This window comes from Thalassophryne amazonica, chromosome 12 (assembly GCF_902500255.1).
Source record: "Thalassophryne amazonica chromosome 12, fThaAma1.1, whole genome shotgun sequence".
NCBI classification, from domain to species: Eukaryota; Metazoa; Chordata; class Actinopteri; order Batrachoidiformes; family Batrachoididae; genus Thalassophryne; species Thalassophryne amazonica.
In genome coordinates this window covers 43,235,658-43,258,481 of record NC_047114.1, presented here as the reverse complement: position 1 = coordinate 43,258,481, position 22,824 = coordinate 43,235,658, and the positions used below count along the sequence as shown (strand labels likewise).

Here is a 22,824-nt window from a genome sequence, read left to right as displayed (position 1 = left end):
TGGAGGAGCTTTTGCCGGGAACTGGGGGCCACGGTCAGTCTCTCGTCCGGGTATCACCCCCAGACCAACGGACAAGCAGAGCGGGCCAATCAAGAAATGGAGCAAACACTGCGTTGTGTGACAGCCGCGCACCCGGCGGCCCTGGAGTACTCATCTGGCCTGGATCGAGTACGCCCACAACAGTCAAGTGTCATCAGCCACCAGGCCTCTCCCCCTTTGAGGTGTGTTTGGGGTATCAGCCCCCGTTGTTCCCGGTGGTTGAGGGAGGGTCGGTGTGCCCTCGGTCCAGGCCCACCTGCGGAAAGTGCCGTCGGGTGTGGCGTGCCGCCCGTTCTGCTTTGCTGAAGGCCCGGATGAGGGCGAAGACCCATGCAGACCGGCGGCGGACCCCGGCCCCTACGTACGCCCCGGGCAGGAAGTGTGGTTGCTCCACCAAGGACATTCCACTGCAAGTGGCCTCCCCCAAAACTCCAAGACAGGTACATAGGTCCGTTTAAATTCTCAAGGTCATCAATCCCGCCGCAGTGAGGCTTCGGCTTCCAGCCTCACTGCGGATCATCCAGTATTTCATGTGTCAAAAATCAAGTCCCATCACACCTCGCCCCTCTGTACACCCGGTCGGGCACACACCTCCTGCACGGCATCATCGATGGCGAGCCGGCTTGGACAGTGCGCCGGTTGTTGGACGTTTGACGGATGGGCGGGGCTTTCAATATCTGGTGGACTGGGAGGGGTACGGTCCCGAGGAACGCTTCCCTGGGTGAAGAAGAGCTTCATCCTGGACCCGGACCTCCTGGCGGCTTCTACTGTCGCACCCGGACAAGCCCCGGTCGGGCGCCAGGAGGCGCCCGTTGAGGGGGGGGGTCCTGTTGTGTGGGCCGCTGAAGAGGAGGTACTGCTGGCCCACCATCACCAGAGGGCGCCCTGCCTGGAGTGCGGGCTCCAGGCACCAGAGGGCGCCGCCGCCCTCACGGGAGCAGCCTCGGTGCAGCTATCACCCATCACCTGAGGACAGCTGACCGGCAATCATCAGTGGGTATATCAGCAGGACGGCATCTCCACCCTCATTGCTGAGATATCGTTTCTACCAGAGAGGTAACATATCAAAGCCTACTGAGTACACAGTTTTGACTGAGCTAGTTATTGGTTTACTGTTCCAACGAGAGGTGGAGGTACCTTTCCTGCCGTTCGGAGTTCTGGGTGCAAATGCGCCCCCATCTGTTCTTTTTTCCCTCGCCAGCAGTACCAGGTCCGCCACGCGGGAGGCAGTGGCACCTGGGAGTTCGGGACCGTGGCGGCTCCAGTATTCCCGGGGGCCTGTGGCGGAGGGAAGCCGTGTGGTTCCGGTCTTACCTTGGAGAGGCGTCTCCTATCTTCGCGCCTGCCCACACGACACCTTTGTGTATTGACTTTTGTCCATTTCTGTAATTGGTTGTATTCGTTGTGCACATTCACAACAGTAAAGCGTTGTTATTTTGACTTACTCCATTGTCCGTTCATTTGCGCCCCCTGTTGTGGGTCCGTGTTCCTACACTTTCCCAACAAGGTGTTAATGATTGCTTTTGTTTAGCTTTTCTGTATGTAAATCCTATTTCCTTTAGGCGGTTTCTTACAGTTCGGTCACAGACGTTGACTCCAGTTTCCTCCCATTCGTTCCTCATTTGTTTTGTTGTGCATTTTCGATTTTTGAGACATATTGCTTTAAGTTTTCTGTCTTGACGCTTTGATGTCTTCCTTGGTCTATCAGTATGTTTGCCTTTAACACCCTTCACATGTTTGTATTTGGTCCAGAGTTTAGACACAGCTGACTGTGAACAACCAACATCTTTTGCAACATTGCATGATGATTTACCCTCTTTTAAGAGTTTTGATAATCCTCTCCTTTGTTTCAATTGACATCTCTCGTGTTGGAGCCATGATTCATGTCAGTCCACTTGGTGCAACAGCTCTCCAAGGTCTGATCACTCCTTTTTAGATGCAGACTAACGAACAGATCTGATTTGATGCAGGTGTTAGTTTTGGGTATGAAATTTACAGGGTGATTCCATAATTTATTCCTCAGAATTGAGTGAGTCCATATTTTTTTCCCTCTGCTTGGTCTAAAAAAGTAAGTGTTACTGACTGCCACAATATTTTTTCCTGATTTCTTATAGTGTTTCTTAAAGCCAGGAAGTTGCCATTTGAAATGACTTTAGTTTTGTGTCATGTCTGTGATCTGCTTTTTTTCTACAAAATTAAACAACTGAATGAACATCCTCCGAGGCCAGTGATTCCATAATTATTGCCAGGGGTTGTAATCTGCTTTCTTTCTAACAAAGTCCTCTAGAATACATTCGCCGACTTGGAAATGTTCATGTGTACAACCACTGACTTGAATAAAGAAAACTGTGAAAGTGATAATTTACTGTAAATTCATCACAGTGGTAGTCCACAAAAGTTTATGCCTTTTTAATTTTACAATGTGGGCTTTTTTTCAGTAATTTTGAACATTTTATTGAATACGTTTCTTCGTCTTCTTTTGGCCGTTCCTGTTAGGGGTCGGCACAGCAGATCAATCGCTTCTGTTTCACCCTGTCCTCTGTATCTTCCTCTATCACACCAATCACCTGAATGTTCTCCCTCAGCACATCCATAAACCTCCTCTAAAGCAGGTATTCACCACAGCCATTTCCATCCTTTTTGTAAAATCAACTACCATCTATCTGTCCTTTAACATTCCTGTCCTTGATATCACATCTACACATACCAGTGGCAGTCATTTTTAACGCGGCCTCGACTGAGCCGGTATGGAAATTCGATTTGTATCTTGCATCTTTATTTTGGTTGTTTTATGCCGGATGCCCTTCTTGATGCAACACTACTCATTTATCCAGCCTTGGGACAGGCACTTGGAATGTACTGGCTGCACACAGCTTGTGGCTGAGTTTTGTTGAATACTCTGATTATGCAAAGTGGATTATGTGTTTTCCCTGAATATATTTTAATATGTTCAGAAATAATAATTGATAATGTATAAAGACAGAAGCAACTTGGGGTAGAATCCCTGCTTCCTCACATCAAAAGGAGCTGAGGAGGTTTGGGCACCTGGTAAGGATGCACCCTGATCGTCTCCCTAGGGAGGTCTTCCAGACATGCCCAACCACGAGGAGGCCCCAGGTAAGACCCAGGACATGCTGGAGAGAATATATGTCCCAGCTGTCTTGAGAGTGCCTGGGATCCCCTGGGAAGAGTTCAGGACTTAGCTGAAAATAGGGAAGCGTGGACTGAGCTGCTTGATCTGCAGCCACGAGCGAGAGAAGCGGCTGAAAATGAATGAATGACCAATTATGATATCTGATCACATTTAGTCAAATCAAAAACCACAGCCAAAGCTACTTCGAAGATATTTTATTATGTTGGATAAAGAACAAAGCATACGGCAACGCAACCCATGATATTTTGAAAGTGATAAAGTGGAATGTTCAACAATGTCCAAGTCCATCACCTGTATTGAACATTTCATTTATTAAAAGAAAAAAGTTAGCAAAGCAACACCACAGTCAACACATCACCAGAACAAGCATGAATAGAGCACACGGGCAGTGATGACCTGGCAGAGAATCACCAGGAACAAAACCCATAGTCACATCTTTGATTGCAGAAGATGTACAAAATGCTTTTCTGCTTTTGAATTAAATCAATTTTATTGATATCAGAAAAAAAATATTTCTAAGTGCTTTTGTACATATCAGGCAAAATGTATGAAATAATTTACACAGTCATGTTGGACGGAGTTTGTGGTTGCCTTTTTGCAAATTCAGTTGAGATTTGGTTGGAATTATGGTTCATTGCAGTGAATATGTTTATCAGTCATGAAGTACCATCAGGGAGGATTGGGATCTCTACCAAACTCTGCCTAGAAAGAGCCCAAATATCCAGCCAAAGTCCCAAGAATGAGCTTTAGCAAAAAGAATGAGCAGAGAGTGAGACGGTGTGACCTGAACAGAGTCTCGATCTCATCTTTGAGGAGTCAGTTTGAGATGACCTGAAGAGACAGAAGCTACATAACTTCTCAGAAGAACTGGGGTTAGTTCTCCTAGATGTTTGGGACAATATACTATGTTGGGTTGTTCAAACTGTGCATGACTGCGCTGTGAAGATTTGATGCTGTTTTTCAAAAAACACCAGATCACACATTCAATTTATAGAATTTTTTTAAAAATTGTTTGTACAAACATATTTTGTATGTTCATTGATAAATATAAACATCCAAGAACCTAGAAGCCTTCACACAGTAATTTTGTGTGAAGCTTTTAGACAAGCCCTGCCAAAAACATAAAATAAAACAACTGCTAAATATCTATTTTTATAAGTAACTTGTAAATATATCAAATATGTAATGACTTTTCATGTATTTAACAGGTGATGAAACTACATCACATTATCTCCTCCAATGTATAACAAAATTGGGTTGTATTTTCATACTAAGATTTTCACAATTTCATTTCTGAATGAATGTTAGTTGTCTTTGTATTGTCATGTACCAGACAGTAGACCTATATGAAAGAATCTTTGTATTTTAGCAATGCTGCCAGAGGTGTACACCCCTTTGAACCTCTTGGTCTTGTTGCTAAGCATGTTACCAAGCTATCTTAAGAATGCCTAATCTGGTTTTGCTCAAACTTGGCAGTAATATTTGGCTTCTGAATGGGAAGAAGTGATTCGATTTTGGATCAGTCAGCAATCAAGGCCCCTTCACACATAGTATGAATATGTACAAATTAGGGCGGAAGAGCTTGTATGAGCGAACCATGAAAACATAAAGCCAACGGCCAGGCGTGAACGATCCCAGTGCGATGGTTTTGTGCGCGCGACGGTGTCATGCATGAGTGTGCACAAAACCATCACAGCAGGAACACAGTGCAAGGGGTTGGTAAGGTTAGACCTTATTTGTGTGAAGCGCCTTGAGGCAACTTTGTGGTGATTTGAGACTATATAAATTGAAATTGAACTTGAACAGCTGGAGCATGTGTAACCACATCACACAGCTGCTGTGAAAAAAAAAAATACATGCCACCCACGGGATTCGAACCTGCAATGTACAAAAGCTCTGACTGCCAGCCAGAAACTTTACCACTGCACTACCATCACTGCCCTATAAAAGGTGTGGAAAAATGCCTGAAATCAACCACGACATAAACATATTTTTTTAAAAATGAGAAAAATGCACAATAGATGACTAAACAGCGTTTGTTACAGTGTATTTCTGCTGATATGTGACTCAAAGTGGCGTATTTGTCACATTGTTGGCTTGTCATTTAGTCCTTCCGCTCACAGGACATGCGTGTCCTGTCAGACACACGTGACATTCATGTGCGCGCTCTCCAGCCTGTTGCAAAAGTGATGTTTTATATATTTCCATGTGAGGACAGCAAGCACACACACACACACACGCGCATGTGTCAAAACATGGTACATGTTCTGCAGCTGTGATGTCCAGGACCAGAGACAGACAGCCACGCCCCCTGTCCATTCAGCGCACAGACCAAGGTGTCACTCTGTGATCAGATGAGAGGCGCCTCGCCTGCGGTGGGGGTGAACCACACACATGCCATGTGGTTGTGGGGGGTGGCCACACTCTGGCACCCCATATGTGTATTTGGCAACACCATAGTCATGGGAGCACTTAGACAAATTTCACTGCCAGCTCGAAAGTGATTATCTGTTGACTGTTTTCGTGCTAATTGTGCAAATGGCCACACATTTTCTTAGTGCCAAGCGACGGGTGTTAGATGTTTGTGTGTGTCACCTGGAATTTGGCTGACACCTGCCGCAAGAGGGTTTGATGGGCTCTCACAGGGCACACTGTCTTTTAGCCGCTGGTCTGCGCAAATAGTTGTAGTAACAGGTGTACGAGGTGTTACAGGCAGCTTTGATTGTACACGTATTGCATACAATTCCTGCTTCAGGCGCAATTCATGTGCAATTCAACTACATTCGTACTATGTGTGAAGGGGCCCTCAAGGTCAGAGTAGAGGTAATGGTTATATAGGCCCTGAGGCCCACTGGTGCCAGGGCTTATACCCGGACACTGATTCAAGTTACTTCAATTTCAATTTATTTTCCTTTATATAGCGCCAAATCACAACAGAGTTGCCTCAAGGCACTTCACACAGGTAAGGTCTAACCTTACCAACCCCCAGAGCAACAGTGGTAAGGAAAAACTCCCTCTGAGGCAGAAACCTCAAGCAGACCAGATTCAAAGGGGTGAGTCATAAATTGTTTTTCACTGCTACCATGTACGCACAACCACATGCGCACACTTTAAAACAGAGGAATCGTACACGTTGCATGATCACTAATGATGCCAGAGCACAAGTCTCAACGGTCAGAGATGCAACTGCTGCAGCTAATATTGTTATTACTACTTGAATAGTACAGTTTCATTCAATGAAAAACTTTTTGCTGTTTGTCTTTCGGCTGCTCCAAGGTGCTCAGGGTCACTTCAGCAGAATGAGTACAGCTCTGCATTGAGATTTAGCACAAGTTTTAAGCCAGGTGCCCTACCTGATGTAACTCCAGTTCAATACAGAGAAAGATATACAGCCCTTGAGCTTCTCAGGCAATCTCACAGCCAATTATGAATCAGGACATACTCTTCTTCACTTGTGAAATTTGAAAGGATCAGGTATACTCAAAGCAGGATGGACTTTGGGTTAAAAAAAAGTGGCAAAATACTCTTACTAAAATAATCTTGTCACACATGCAGCATGATATTTTAATAAATCCCTATTGCATAATTTATCAGGGAAATGAGAGGTCTTGAGGCTGGGAAAAGTCGTCAGTGTCATAACATTTCTAACTTCATTATTGTAATGTTATGTTGCCAGATCCGTAGTCTGTGAGCACTTTGAACTTTTCCTTGATTGGGCTGGTTTTTGGAATGGGTTTTGTTTTTTTGTTGGGGGGTCTGATTGGCAGGTTTTGAATGGATATGTAACAGAAACCTGGCAAACCTGTGTGGGAAGCATGTTTACACATGGCACAGATCTGATTCCTATTTGTCCTGATGGCCTTTGTTTCTTTGATTGTGTGGATGTGTGCATTCTACTTGGAGTTGCTAGTCTGTTGGTGTTAGCCAAATTCACTTTTTGTTTACTCTGCTATACAGGAAAATGCGAGGAGCACAAGATCGAGTAAACATACGTGCGCCTCCAATCCTGCTGATGGAGATCACCTGCCCTGCATGTTTTCTAACTCTCCCTGCTCCATCTGCAAGTAATTAATTCAGTCAGTCAGGTGTGCTCAGCCAATCAAGAGCTGGAGAAAAGAGCTGGAAAAAGAGATCTTGTTAGATATATTTGTGTGTTTATCTATTATTTTCTAATTTATAATAATAATAATAATAATTTATAATTTATTAATTTATATAGCACCAAATCACGAGTAATCGCCTCAAGGTGCTTCACAAACATTTAAAAGCAGAATAAAATTAAATAAGATTGAAACACAATAAAAAAAAAATTAACCATAAAAGGTAAAAGAAGTAAAATAAATAAAATGAATAACAAAAAGACACACAATCATATAAAATACTAATGATGAAACAGGGAGAACAGATGTGTCTTCAACCTGGCTTTAAAAGTCTCCACAGAGTCCAACTGTCGTATTAGCGCAGGCAGATCATTCCACAGAGCTGGGGCGCAGTGATAAGCTCTGTAACCCGCTGACCTTTTCTTCACCCTTGGGACACACAATAGTCCTGCACCCTGTGAACGCAGAGCCCTTGCCGGCACATAGGACTCAACCAGGCCGGCCAGATAGGGGGGCGCCAGTCCGTGAACAATTTTACAGACCAATAGTAACACCTTAAAATCCGATCTCAAGGAGACTGGAAGCCAGTGAAGGGATTCCAGAACAGGCGTAATATGATCAAACCTTCTGCTTCGTGTCAGAAGTCTGGCAGCAGCATTTTGAATCAGTTGAAGACCCCTGATGCTGGACTGTGGTAAACCAGAAAACAAAGCATTACAATAGTCCAATCTAGAAGAGACAAATGCATGAATCAGAGTCTCAGCATCAGCCATAGACATGATGGGACGAATCTTTGCTATATTTCTTAGATGAAAGAAAGCAGTCCTCGTAGTGTCCCTAATGCGGAGGTCAAAGGACAACGCAGGAACAAAAATTACCCCAAGGTTCCTCACTTTGTCAGTATGATGTATAACACATGAACCTAAGCTAAGCGCTAGCTGATCAAATTGATGCCGATGTCTTGCTGGACCAAGAACCATCATTTCAGTCTTATCAGAGTTCAAAAGCAGAAAGTTGCTAGACATCCAACTTCTCACTGCTGCGAGACAGTCCTGTAAAGATTTTATGTGGACAGGATTTCCAGCAGCTATCGGCATATACAACTGAGTGTCATCAGCATAGCAATGAAAAGCAACCCCAAAACGCCGCAAAATGTTCCCAAGGAGTGCCATATACATGGAAAAAAGCAGGGGACCCAGAACAGATCCCTGCGGAACCCCGAACTTCATGCCCCTAAAGTCAGAGGTAGTGTCGTTGCACAAAACACAGTGGGAACGACCAGACAGATAAGACGTCAGCCACGCAAGAGCAGTTCCAGTAATCCCGAAACAGTTTTGTAGCCTATCAAGTAGAATATGATGATCATCTGTGTCAAACGCAGCACTGAGATCCAGCAACACCAATACTGTAGTAGTATCCGAGTCCACTGCTCGCAGAAGACCATTAACTACTTTAATAAGTGCTGTTTCTGTGGAGTGATGTCTTCTAAAAGCAGACTGCACTGGCTCAAAAAGGTCATTCTCAGTAAGATAGTCCACAAGCTGGCGTGCAACCACCTTTTCCAGAATTTTAGAGCAGAATGATAGATTTGATATTGGCCTATAATTTTTCAATACACCAGGATCAAGATTAGATTTCTTAAGTAGTGGTTTAACCACTGCAGATTTAAAACAATTTGGAAATTTTCTATTCTAATGTTGTTTTATTTGCTATTTGTTTTGGTATTAAGTAATTAATTTATTTAAATGGTTAGGGTTATCGCATGGGTTATGGGCAGGGGGCGGGACCTCCCTTGAATGCCCACGGGGACTAATAAGGGAAGAATTTTGTGAAATAAGGTCCACCTTTGTGACACCAATGTTGTGCTTAATAAAAACTGTTTTAGTCCATTGTTCGGGGTTTTTCCACTGTGACTTTGAATAAATTTAAAAGTGTGAAATAGTTTGACTTTCTAATTTGTATTAACAATCTGCAGGGCTCACATTTATCAAACAGTGCTTAGAAAAGACTCTAAACACTGATGTACAAACAAATCTAGAATGAGTGTACAAAAAAAATTTCAGATTTATCTAACAGGTGGTCGACGTTCGCATGCACACCATGAAGTATCAGCTCTTGATAAATCCCACATCTTCTAAAGCACATGCTTGTGCACATACATGGTTATATGCATTCAGAAACCCCCTAAATTAACCATATATATTTTAGTAAAACATCTGTTTGGTGCTCCTGCTCCTCACTAGAGTAAGAGCTAAGACAGTGAAGAAAATAAACTTTTGTGAGGTGAAGGCTGAGGTGTTTATGTGTGGGCACAGCAGAAAGATGAAAAATATGAAAAATAAATAAAATTAATGTGGCACAAGGTAGTGATAACCTGTCCACCAGTCATGTTGAAGCCCATCATGGGCAAAAACCATTAATTTATGGTGTCACTGTGTTTCATAATTTAGACATCAAAATCACTTATGGATATTTTAACAAACTGTAAGAAACTTCAGTATGCTCACCATAACAGGTAGCATAAAACATTGCGATTAATAGAATAAGTAGATAACTATTTGTATCATTACATTTTTCCCCCCAGAGTCCTTTGTGTTCCTGTGACGTCACTGGCTTCCATCTTTAAGATAAAATCTTTCCTCATGAAATTTGAGCAGCGAAAATGACACAAACACATTTTAAATAAAATATTGTAAGCTATTTTCTTTATGCCTTGTGTTAGCAGGTAAAGATCGAGGTGCTCATTGATGGTCAAAAGCTGTTGTGTTTTGTAGGTTTTGTTACCAGTCAGGCTACATGTCTGTGTCTAACTCAACATAATTACTAATTGTGCACTTAACAATTCAAGGAAATACAAAAAACATTTGTGGATGAAGCTGCATGCTCTTGCAGGTCCCTGTTCTATCACTAGATGTTGTAAATTTGCAAGGTCAATGCTGTGCAATATATTGAGACACTTTTGCAAGTCCAAGTTGATAAATTCCATACTTCGCATAGAAATGAAGCATAACATCAGTTCTACAAGAGGACTCACGATTCAGCGTCTCACAATCAGTTAATTGTCTACAGTCGAACACAAACAGGTGACATCGCTAATCACCACCAGAAACAAATAACATGCAGGTACGTCCTTTAAAAGCTTCCCTGTCTTCAATTTTCAATTATTTTCATTTATATAGCGCCAAATCAAAGTTGCCTCAAGGCGCTTCACACAAGTAAGGTCTAACCTTACCAACCATCCTTATCTCTCGCTGTTTTTCAGTTTCTCGCTCGACGCTCCTTCCACCACCCCACCGCCACCAGCTGGTCCGGGTGTGTCGGAGGGGGATGGGCTCTGCCACCTGCCTGTCCTATCGGCAGAACTCAAGATCATCTCAGCTCATCCCACCGCCAAACCTGGGACTGAGTCCAAATCCAAATTACAAATCTCTATCCACCTCTGTAATAAATGTTTTCCTTTAACCCATTCAGTCTCCTGGTAGAAATGCTTGTACGCATGGTTTAAGCACAAATCTGTGTGTATGAACGGTCAACCCAGTCTCACGGCAAGTCATGATTCAGCAGCATGAAACATAAATTAATCTATCGGTTTGTGATATTGTGACGAAAAGAGCCTTATTTTTGTCACGGCAGCACAAATTCATTCTCATTCATTCCGTGATGGCTGCACGAAATTAAAAGTGAAGCGGGGGGGGCGGTCAGGGTGGTTATGGTTAGGGTTGGGGGTAGGAGTAGTGTTAGTAATAGTGAGTTAAAAAAAAAAACCTGTCACAAAATGAGTCAAATTTTTGTGACGGGAGCACGAAAAAAAACAAAACAAAACAAAAAAAACGTGACACTGGGCTGGAATGGTTGATAAATGAGGCTCCAGGAACCCCTGTCCTATGTACACATAGGTGATCCTCCAACAGGATATTGGATGGGCTGCAGTATGAAACCTGACCATTAGATACCAATCGAAACAAGAGGACATAACATATTTCACCAGTCTCGTTTCTAGAAAACAAAATAAATTATTTCTTGTGGCAACTGAAAAACTATTAAATAACACTGGTCAACACAATTTATCTTGCATGCAGTTTTTCCAACAGATTTTGGGTCATTTCAATCAATCAATCCTTTATTTATTTATTTTGGGGCGCTGAATCCAAATCTGGTGTTAGTTTTTGCCAATCACGTCATGTTTTTGATACATTAAAATATATTTCTCATATCAAGCATTGATGCAAAAGCTGCAGTCTCACACACCTCCTCGGCACCATAAACAATATTACGACTCTTGTTTACATTTTGTGAACCTGGTTTTTAACCTTTATATATAACCATCTTAGGCTCATTGATATCAAGACCTCTTTTGCAAGGGAGACCTGGACAATTAGAAAGTTTCCAATTCACCTAATCTGCATGTCTTTAAATGTGAAAGGTAATTGGAGCAAACCCATACAAACAAGGGGAGAACATGCAAACTCTGCACAGAAAGGCCATAGGTGGGGACTGAACACATGACCTTCTTGTTGTGAGGCAACAGTGTTAACCAGTAAGCCACTGACTATAGTTTAAAAACTATGCTTTGAAACTGCTTTGGTGCATGATTAGTGGCATCAAAGTCATGAGTGAATGAGCAACTTTTGCGTAATTCACTCATGATTCCAAAAAACGTGATGTGATTGAGGAAATCTGAGCTCAGATTCAGATTTCCGTAGCACCCCAAAATTACCCTAAATCAGTTCTCAAAGTCCATGCAAGAAATGTATTTTTTTTTTGACCAATGTAATAATTCTTTGTATACTAATATTCTTACAAACACACAAAAATGGTTCTTTGATGAACCTATAAAAGCAGGTTTTGTGTGTCTGCATGAGCCTTCTCTGGTCCTGGTTCACACAGACCAATCAGAGACTCCAGGAGGAAGGTACTCGAGTCATACTGTGGAAAATGAGCGGAGCTAAGCAGCTGGATGTGATGAAAGCAGTCCAGGTGTTTGTGTCCTTTAAAGGAGCTGTGCAGTGGCCCAGAGGGAAAATCGCTGTCAAAAAACTCCAGGTCAGACTCAGAAGACAAACTCAAGTCCATGTAGCTGTTAGAAGAACAGTCTGCAGAGGGGGAGGGAGTCCTGGGGAAGCCATCCAGAAATGCATTGACTGAAATACGTTTGGCTTGATTAGCATTCCCATCGAGAAAATCTGTGGCCTGCGTGTTGTCAGAAGGACATCGTCTAACCCGCCTGTCACCAGTTGTGCTGTGAGACACACAGTTGCTACTCTGCTGGCTCGGTGTTTGTCCCACGTGTCGCAGATGGCTGCAAACAGACAAGTCACAGATGCTGAAAGCACAAGATAACACTCTGTCATCCCCTTCAGGGTGATTCTGAACGCTAATGAATCCCTTTGTACTGGAGTCCTCACTGGAAGCAGAAGAACAAGAAGATTCAGTCATATCACTACTGCAGCTGTTCTCCTCCACCACGGCTTGCTCTGGGACGAAGTGGGAGGACGGAGTGAACGGTACGGTGAAAGGAAGGCTGTCTTCCTCCATGCTCAACCCAAAGGGACAGCTCTTGCCCTCCTCCTTTTGTACTGGGTGGGTTTTATCCTGATTCTCATACTCCTGAAGGTCATCAGGAAATCCCATGTGGTCCACTGGGTTCAGTGCTTCATCTTGCAGTTGCTGCTCCAATTCAAGTTTCATGATGGTGTGGATGTAATGGGTCTGTACCCGTCTTGGGTCAAACTCGATGCGCCCCTGAGTGTTTTCACAGCTGTCCTTCGTGCAGCCACATGGGAAACTGAAGCGGTCTACCTGTGTGAAGAGTACAGGAACAGGAAGAGAAAATCAGTGATGTCGGTTTAAACTTACTTTTAAGGGGGGGGCGATGGTTTCATGGTTAAGCATTGGGCTTGAGACCAGAAGATCCTTGGTTCAAACCCCAGCCTGACTGGAAATTCACTAAGGCCCTTGGGCAAGGTCCTTAATCCCCAAGTTGCTCCCAGTATGTAGCACCTTACATTGCAGCACCCCGATGTCTGTGTGTCTGGGTGAATATGAAGCATCATTGTAAAGTGCTTTGAGCTTCTCATTCAGATGGGAAAGCACTATATAAATGCAGTCCATTTAGTTAAAGTATTCAGTCCTGTAGTCTGAAATCAACCATCGATTTTCAATTGAATTTATTCAATTTATATCGCACCAAATTGCGACAAAGTCGCCTTAAGGCGCCTCACATAAAAACAGATAAAAAACAATGTAAAATAAAATTAAAACATCAAAAACACAATTAAAAGTTCACAATAAAACACAATAGTAAAGTAGAAGAACAAAAGTAAAAGAATTTAAAAGAATTAAAAAAGGATGCTAGCCATAAGACTGGGTAAAAAGATGTGTCTTTAGTCTTTTTCTAAAAATCTCCACAGAATCTGAGAGTCTCACTGAGGCCGGGAGAGCATTCCACAAAACAAGAGCACAGTATGAAAAGGCTCTCTGTCCCGCAGACCTTTCCCCACCCTTGGGACACAGAGCAGTCCTGCATCCCGTGAACGCAAAGCCCAGGCTGGCACATAAGGCTCAACTAAATCATCCAGATAGGCCGGTGCCAGTCCATGAACAACTCTATAGGCCAATAGTAAAACCTTAAAATCTGACCTCGCAGAGACAAGTAGCCAGTAAAGGGATGCCAAAATGGGGGTAATATGATCATCACCAAATACGTAGGCACATGTTCACTTGGCTAAGTGACTGAAGGATCAATTTGGTAGATAAATTAGGAAAAAAAAAAATCACTGAAGCATGTCATGGGATTATGTGAAACAAAAAAGCACTTGTGCTTAAAACAATTAAAGCTGGATGGATGACAATTACGGCTACAGCAATCTGACATTTGATCCCAATTTATTTATTTATTCATTTCAAACATGTTCTGTCATTAGCAAAGTTGACTATATTTACAATATTTACATCTTCACATTATGATTGAAAAGGGGTAGACTGTTGTGAAAGTGTAGGGACACGGACCCACAACAGGGGGCGTAAATGAACGGACAATGGAGGAAGTCAAATATCAACACTTTACTGTTGTGAAACAAGCACAACAATCACAACCAATAATAATAATTGTAGCGATAAGTCAATCACAACGGTGTCGTGTGGGCAGGCTCGAAGGTAGGAGATGTCCATCCAAGCCGAACCGGAACCACACGATTTCCTCCGCCACCGAACCCCGGGAATACTGGAGCTGCCAAGTTCCGAACTCCAGGTGGCCACTGCCTCCGCTTGTCGGATCCGGTACTGCTGGCGAGGAACAGAAACAGTCAGATGTGGGTGCGTCTGCACCCAGCAACACGTGGGGTGAAACACCACCTCCACCTCTAGTCAGGAAAAACACTGCAGGAATGTAAGTACTTATCCGTGTAGCAATCTCCTGCTGTTCTTCTCTCTGTACAAAGGCAAAAAGTATTTTCTAGTCAAAGAATAATTCGCTGGCTGGATATGTTACCTTCTGGGTCGAACGATATCTCGGCAAAGAGGTGGAGATGTCGTCTGGCTGATATACCGACACTGATCCGACGAATGGTGACAGCTGTCAAAGATGATGAGCGGCAGCTGTCACTCTGGCTGCTCCTGTGAGGCGGCAGCGCCCTCTGGTGTCTGGAGCCCGCACTCCAGGCAGGGTGCCCTCTGGTGGTGGTGGGCCAGCAGTACCTCCTCTTCAGCGGCCCACACAACATAGACAGAAGTACAAACGTATATTACCCTACCCCATTTCTATTTTCTATTTCCTATAACACAATTCTATCTTCACAAAAGAAGATTTACCTCCCACCTCCCCACATACACACAAGAAAGAAAAAAAAGACAAATACGTTTAAAAGATAGTTACAAAAAAGTTGAAACACCAAAATGACTGACCTCTGGCTGTCCAAGCAAGGACAATTCTGGAATCCCCGTATGTGTGTGCCATATTTGTTCTAAATCGGGTTGAAAATTAAATTCCTTGACCTTTGCACAAATAAACTGCTTGACAGCAATTTCGGAGCCAACCTTCACTGACATACCAAGTTTGCTAGAAATCAGCAAAAGGGCCTTTGAGGAGTCCACCAACAAACAAACAGGCAGACATAGCCTTGACTCCAGTGACTGAATGTTGGCAATTTTCACGTTGATGGACAATTGCAGAACCCATCTCCAGATGTGTTCAAGGCAAGGCATTGCAACCTTGACTCATACGTTTGTCTCTTCTACATTAGACTACTGCAATATTCTATTTTCTGGTTTACCGCAGTCCACCATTAGGTAGAGGTGCCGGAAAAAAAATCGCTTCACGTCCGAATCACGATTCTTATTTATTACAATTCTGAATCGATCCAAAATGTCCAAGAATCAATTTTTAAAAAGCATTTTTAAAAAATATTTTCTTGCTTACTCGCTGCGTGTAGTTTGTCAGGCAACGGCCTCCGTACTACAGCGTCCCCGCAAGGGGAGGGTCTGGCGTGCTTCAAACATTCATGAGCTGCAGCTTAGCATGGCGGATGCAGAGCTAATTCAGCCAGCACCGTCTTTGCTGAAGGCAAATGTTTGGTGCATTTTGGATTTTATTATTTGCTGCGTAAGAAGGAGCTTGACATGACTTATGCAGTGTGCAAAATCTGCAAAATGAAAGTCAAGTACTTCGAAAACATTTCAAATCCGCAAGCCCACATGCTACGCTATCACCCGGAGCTAAAAGAAGTGGAGCAGCGGTCTCTGCCGACTACTGACCAGCGCTTCGCTAAACTGCCAGCCAACTCTGAACGAGCAAAGCAGATAAGTAAATTTGCATCTAGAATCACTTTATTAACCTTGTAAAGCTGCATTTTCTTAAACATAAACATTTTTTAAGTAATATAACTCAGAGCTCTTTCAATCGAAAATCGATTCTGAATCGAATCGTCACCCCAAGAATTGGAATCGAATTGAATCGTGAGTTGTTGTACAATTCACATCCCTACCATTACGGCTCTCCAACTGGTACAAAATGCTGCTACCAGACTTTTGACACAAAGCAGAAAGTTTGACCACATTACCCCCATTTTGGCATCCCTTCACTGGCTTCCTGTCCCAGTGAGATCAGATTTTAAGGTTCTGCTACTAGCCTATAGAATTCTTCATGGACTGGCACCTCCCTATCAAACTGACCTACTTAAATCCTACGTACTGGCCCAGGCTTTGCATTCTCAAGGTGCAGGTCTACTTAGTGTTCCTAGGGTGAATAAGAAGTCTGCGGGTCACAGAGCTTTCTCTTATCGTGTCCCTATTCTGTGGAATGATCTCCCTGCGCCGATAAAACAGTCAGATCCTGTAGAGACTTTCAAGTCCAGACTTAAGACGCACTTGTTTTCCCTTTCTATTGGCTAGCATACTGGCATAGTATGTTACTATGCTTTTTACTCTTTTAATTCATTTTATTAGGAAACGGACCTGGCCGCGGCCTCAATTTTATCTAAATTCTGGGTCTTTTAGTGAAGCTTAGGTCTAGTGGCCGGCGATCACCTTAGTATTTCTTCTGTTTTTCTTGTTGCTTAATGCTGACAAATTACACTGTATTTGTTGTCTTTCTGATGCCTAATTCTGTTTTTTTTTCTTTTCTCTCTGTTTGAGGTGCAGCTCCATCCAGAGATGGGTGTGGTATCTGTTCCAGAAACTGTCCTGTGCACCGGCAACATTTCCTGTATGTTCGTTTTGTGAATTGTTTTGTAATTTATGTTTGTAACATGGCCCAAGCACAGGGTCACCCCTTTGAGTCTAGTCTGCTTGAGGTTTCTTCCTCAGAGGGAGTTTTTCCTTACCACTGTTGCTCTGGGGGTTGGTATGGTTAGACCTTACTTGTGTGAAGCGCCTTGAGCAAACCTTGTTGTGATTTGGGGCTATATAAATAAATGAAAACAAACTGAGTGAAAAATTTAGAATTTTGACCTGAATTTTGAATTCTGACCCAGATGACCTTGACTTTGGCCAAAAACAAATCATTTAAGGGCAATTCTAGGGTCATCCATATCAAGTCTGATGGAAACTGGCCAAAGGACCTGGGAGGAGTGGGGATGGGGGTGACAAAAATACAGATAGACCAAAATTTTGACCTTTCACCTCCAGTGACCTTGTCCTTTGCTAAGCCAATAATGTTAATTCTACTTCAACCTTCATGCATGTAGCAAGTTTGTGGAAATTGGCCCAAGCACCTCGGATACAATGTAAACCAAATGATGTGCTTCTTGTGGATAACTGCTAACGGATATGAAAAACAGGCAGCTGATACTGAGAAAAAGCAAACAAACAAAACACCCTGTAGCTTCTAGTACAGATAAGGTCAGATCTAGCTAACACAAGTGGCTTCACTCTTCCATTACGTATATTTAACAACACTCGACACACAGTAAATCAAATATATCTAATACAGTATACTTGTGGTGAGCGATGACAGGCCACAATTAATTTAAGTCATGTCAGTCATTGTGACCAAAAAATACATAGTATTGCATAGAATGTTCAAGGCAGAAAGTCATTTGTGTGTTTGTCGTACCTGACACTTAATGCCTGCCAGGCTGCATGTGCAGGTCTCTGGTTCACAAAAACCCTGACAGTCACATCCACAGGCCTCCCTGGAGAGACGCAGGGCATGAAGCTGCCTTTTCTCCTCCTTGTCAATATGCTTCACCCCTGCCACCTGGAGGAGAAGCTGCCTTTGTCTGGAGGAGTAAGGCTGCAGGACACCTCCTCCCTCCACCTCAGCATCACTCAGGTGGTTGTCAGTATCTGGGTCAGGCTCCCCTGTGAGCCTGGCTGCCTGTCTTTGGTCAGTCAGCTGCAATCAGAGAAGCAAAGGGAGTAAAATTTCTGACTCTATCAAACAATTTCTGCTGAACTCAAACACGCCTACTTTGTATTTCAGTATGTCAAAGCTCTCATGTCATCTCACCTTTTCCTGGAGCCTTTCTCTGCGTCTGTGCTGCTGCTCCTGTGCATGTTCTGCTACAGTGTACTTCTGGAAGGCGCTGTGCCTCTGTGCCATGCCCAGTGTGGCACCTCCATGGCTGGGCACGCTGGTGAAGCCCTGGCACCGAGAGAAACTGAACACCATCACCAGGTCAAAGCGTACACTGTTCTGTCCGCTGGTCAGCTTGGTCTTCTTGAGGATGGACTGAACTGATTAGAAGAGAGGAAAGGATACACCGACAACACGAGCAGTGCAGTAAAAATTAAAGTACAGCAAGGTGAAACTGGCAATTTAGCATTACAATGCAGATTTCACACAAACAAACTGCAATAGAAGTTACTGGTACTTCTCTATTGTATCGGTGGGCACCAGTGGGCCACATAAGGTCAACAGTGTGCAGGTTTTCTTTGTTACAGTTCACCTCAGCACTTGATCAGGGCTTTAGGTTGATGGGAAGAGCTCATCAGTAAATCCACCTGCTGAGGTGACCAAGTGCAAGAAAAAACCTGCACTGGCTTGGCTAATGGTGCCCAATCAAGTTGTAACACATGAATGCGGGTTGTACCTGCCCACAATTGCTAAAGGAATAAGTGGCGGAGGAAAAAATGGTTTAATGTAGAAGAATAAAAATTGAAGATTTGTACTTGTGACAGCAGGGATCTTTAGCATAGCATTTGTTTTGTTTTTAACAGCTTGACAAAGGAAGCTGTCAGGATTTGGTATCTTCTTGTGTTAGATTTTAGTTATTTTATGTCTATGTGTTCTGTGGGTGTTTATTCTCTTGTTGGTCTCTTTCCTGCTTGGGCTTTCTCTGTCCCTATCTCTCTTGTCTGTCTCTTGGTGCTTGGTGGTGGGCATTTCAATCTGTCTGGCCACACCCTTGTTCTGGTGCTTTCCACACACCTGTTCCTAAACTGTAGCTCATCACCTGGGTGTATATAAGCTCCACTGGTTGCACATGTCTCTCGCCAGATTGATGCACCTTGTGCCTTCTCTCCAGCTCTGTTCTCGTGTTTTCTCATCCTGCCAGTCTCATTGAGTTTTCGGATCACCTGCCTGTTGGACCACACCCTTGCCTGATGATTTTTATACTGTTGCTTCTCCTGGACTATCTTACCATGTACCGACCCCAGCTAAGTTCTTCATTAAACCGTTTTACTCTACAGAGCTGTGTTTTCAAGTCGTGCAGTTGTGTCCAGCCATTTCTGTCCAGCATGCTTGATAGAAGCAAATCGATCTAAACAAGCTGCAACAGATATCAGCAGTATTTATCTCTTGTACCCTGTGCAGCATGAGCCAGGGTTGAACCCATAGGTATTAGTTTACAAGACCAATGCCCTGCCCTGACTTGGTGGCTGAGAGTCAATGCCTTGACTCTCAGCCACCATGCCTTCCATGATGTATGCCTTCCCACAACTGTTAAGTGGGACAGGAAAAAAATAATACAGAAGAATTCAAATGAGACATTTCTACCAGAGACAGCAGGGACCTTTTTACTAATTTAAAGTTTTTTAAAAATTTAAGACGTAATAAAGCCAGCACATCTATCCAAATTAGCTGCAACAGAAGAACCTGTTATGCCCTTGAAAGGACGGATGAGGATTGAACACATGAGCTTTGATTTGCAAGACCAATACACTCTCACTTTTCAACAAGACCTTACATTAAAAATGAAAATGAAAATGAATGAAAATTCCCACAATTGTTAAATGGAGAAGTGGTGAAGGAAACTACTGATTGCTGCTAAAAGTGCTAACTCCATTAACATACATTAAATAAGATGAAAATACTGCAGCACAGATATCTTAGATAATCCATTAGGAGAATTAACCACAGAACAAGCCATAGTATTACAGATATTTATAATAAAATGCTCAAACTACAGATATAGTCCTCCACAAAAGCATGCAGCCAAAGCTGGTGGCTCTAAGTGAGTGATGCTCTGAGTCTGAACTCTTGGCTTAGCGACAAATCACCAGTTGTCACTCAAAGTAGCCATGCTCATAATTATGCATAACGGTGTGTATAACTGATACTCAGTTATACACACCGATAACTGCTGGTAATCTCATCCACATAAAATCCTTAGAAGACTTCCTTGCATCAGTGAAAAGCTGGATGTCTTGCAACTTCCTACTTTTAACGCTAATAAGACTGAAATGCGGTTCTTGGTCCAGTGAAACATCGGCATCAATTTGACCAGCTAACGCTTAGCCTAGGCTCGCGTGTCATATATCACACTGACAAAGTGAGGAACCTTGGGGTAATTTTTGATCCTACATTGTCCTTTGAACTTAATATTAAAGATATTATGAGGACTGCTTTCTTCAACCTGCAAAATATAGTGAAGATTCGTCCCATCCTGTCTATGGCTGATGCTGAGACCCTGATTCGTGCGTTTGTCTCTTCTAGACTGGACTACTGCAATATTCTATTTTCTGGCTTACTACTTGAGGCAACTTTGTTGTGATTTGGTGCTATATAAATGAAAATAAATTGAAAGTGAAACTTTATGAGTTAAAACATTTTAAACTAAGAAGTTAGAAAATAAATTCCCTTCCCCGTACAGTTGTTATGGAGGGGGAAACTAACTATAGCGGCCGTAATTGTTTTTTCTACCAGGTTGTAAACATATATTTCTGCTCTATAGTTAGACATTTTAACATGGGTTTCTATGAGAATGTGCTCACTTATAGAGCCAGCCTCAAGCAGCCAGTCAAGTAGCTGCAACTTTTTCTTCTTCCTGATGTGCCTCATTTGAGACCATCAAATCTTACCGCTTGGTCAAAATAAAAAAATAAACAAATACAAAATCAGAATTTGCCTCTAACAAATCATCTGGCCACCATGTAGCTGAGGCTGAACTCTCAAATGAACTGTCAATCTGTAAGTCAGTAAACAACTGAGAGCAGCTGACTTTGCTCGTTTGTCTAAAACCATAGGGGCACTGTTTACACTACGACTGAGCAGAGAGACTCGATAACAGGCGTGAGTGTAATGTGCTGGCTGATAGTTGAAAAACACCATCTGCATAATATTTCCCCAATATAAGCACTTCAGTGATGATCAATGTAGTCTGCTGCTCTGTATTATCCAATAAAGGACATGGGATCCAACTTGTTTAAAAGCAGCTTACTATTCAAATCGATTCCACAACAACCTTATTGCTCAGGCAAATGAGTGTCAACATGATCAAAGAGACATCAACGCACACCAGCTGCTCTGTCAGCTTTATCCCCAAGTTTGGCTTTTTCCATATCAGCATTTCATAACAGCACTGGTGTGGCATGATAAAGACACTACTATAAAACAGTTATGGCAAGTTGAACAGTTTTGCATAGAAGGGGGAAAAAACGAGACGTCAGGAGGATACTTACTGGGTAAACTGGTTATTGAAGTGGGGCTATGCGGTATGAAGTCCAGGTTGTCTGAGGAGCTGCTCTCCCCATCAGACTCCCACTCTGAGGAGGCAGCGGAAGAGATTGAGGACACAGGAGAGGAAGAATAGCAAGGGCTGTCATGGACCTCACCAAACTTCCTCTTCAGGTCTACTCTCATTGTTTGGCTGTGACGGCTGACAGACATCCTGCATGAACACAAAGCAAAAGCACAATCAGCATTCGCTATATATGCAGCAAAACCAGTAACAATGCCTTGTTTAACTTACTGATAAATTAATATTTCAGTGATACAGCAACAATCATGTTTAACCTTTCTTGTCAGAGCTGGAATGTGCACCGCTGACTAATCTTGGTGGAAAATGAAGGACTGAGAGTTTGTCCTGCTGAGAAATTGTAGCTCTGCTGGTTGAGCCGGTTTCAGGACATGTGTTTGTTTAAGGTAATTACATCTTGATAGTGATTATACTTCCAAATGATATGTGTGCTTTTTGATGGGACAAAATATACAAATAAACAAACAAAAAAGATTAGCTGGCTTTCGGTTTTCCTGACAGAGTAATTGATATTCCAAGGATTCCTGGAGGGGTTTTTTTTTGTGAGTGATGAATATGTGGAAACGGACTGTCCAATGGCATTGCTCTGGGGAGTGGAGGTGTAACGCTCTGAATGTCTGCTATTTTTGGATGTGAACGTGGAAAATAAAGCCAAAAATAAGTAATGTAAAGATCGGAAATCTCACGTGGGTACAAGAGAAACCCTGAGCAGAAAATCAACATCAAAGATCAAAATGTACATACTATAGGTGTGATTTATTTTTAGAACCAACAAGGCATATGTGACTTCTTTTGGAAGGTAAACTGATATGAAAACAGTCATAACTTCAGACAGCTTTGAATTTATCATTGGGTTTAAAGTTTAACTGCAAATACTAGTGGGAGGAAGACATAAACTCTGCCAAGTTATAGTTCTTAACAGGAGCTACTTTAATTTGTAACGTACCATACACTTCAATCCACCTGAGAATTTTGATAAATTTAGGATGTCCTTATGAAGTACTGAGATAGAGAGATAGAGACTTTATTTGCGATTTGTACTCGCATGCAAGGTTTGGGTACATTCATGGAATTCTTGTGCAGAGCTCTCGAGTAGATAAAAAATGTATAACTG

At 42.7% G+C, this 22,824-nt stretch overlaps 1 protein-coding gene and 1 long non-coding RNA gene across 2 annotated transcripts in view; both read right to left on the bottom strand.

Annotated features, from left to right (window-relative positions):
- The window catches only part of LOC117522563 (Golgi reassembly-stacking protein 1-like), a 46,583-nt gene extending 24,578 nt beyond the window's left edge, over window positions 1-22,005 (bottom strand). The window contains exons 1-4 of the mRNA XM_034183999.1: window positions 21,924-22,005; window positions 21,634-21,842; window positions 18,239-18,465; window positions 17,843-18,124 (exon numbers count right to left, since the gene is read on the bottom strand). Of these exons, the coding sequence (XP_034039890.1) occupies window positions 17,843-18,124; window positions 18,239-18,465; window positions 21,634-21,841 (717 nt within the window). The 5' untranslated portion in view covers window position 21,842; window positions 21,924-22,005. The remainder of the gene's footprint in view (window positions 1-17,842; window positions 18,125-18,238; window positions 18,466-21,633; window positions 21,843-21,923) is intronic.
- LOC117522565 lies at window positions 7,705-11,773 on the bottom strand. The gene is made up of 3 exons (XR_004564245.1): window positions 11,279-11,773; window positions 9,508-9,509; window positions 7,705-7,715 (listed from the first exon to the last, which is right to left on the bottom strand). It is a non-coding gene; the product is annotated as an uncharacterized LOC117522565 (long non-coding RNA).
- Window positions 22,006-22,824: the final 819 nt, after the last annotated feature.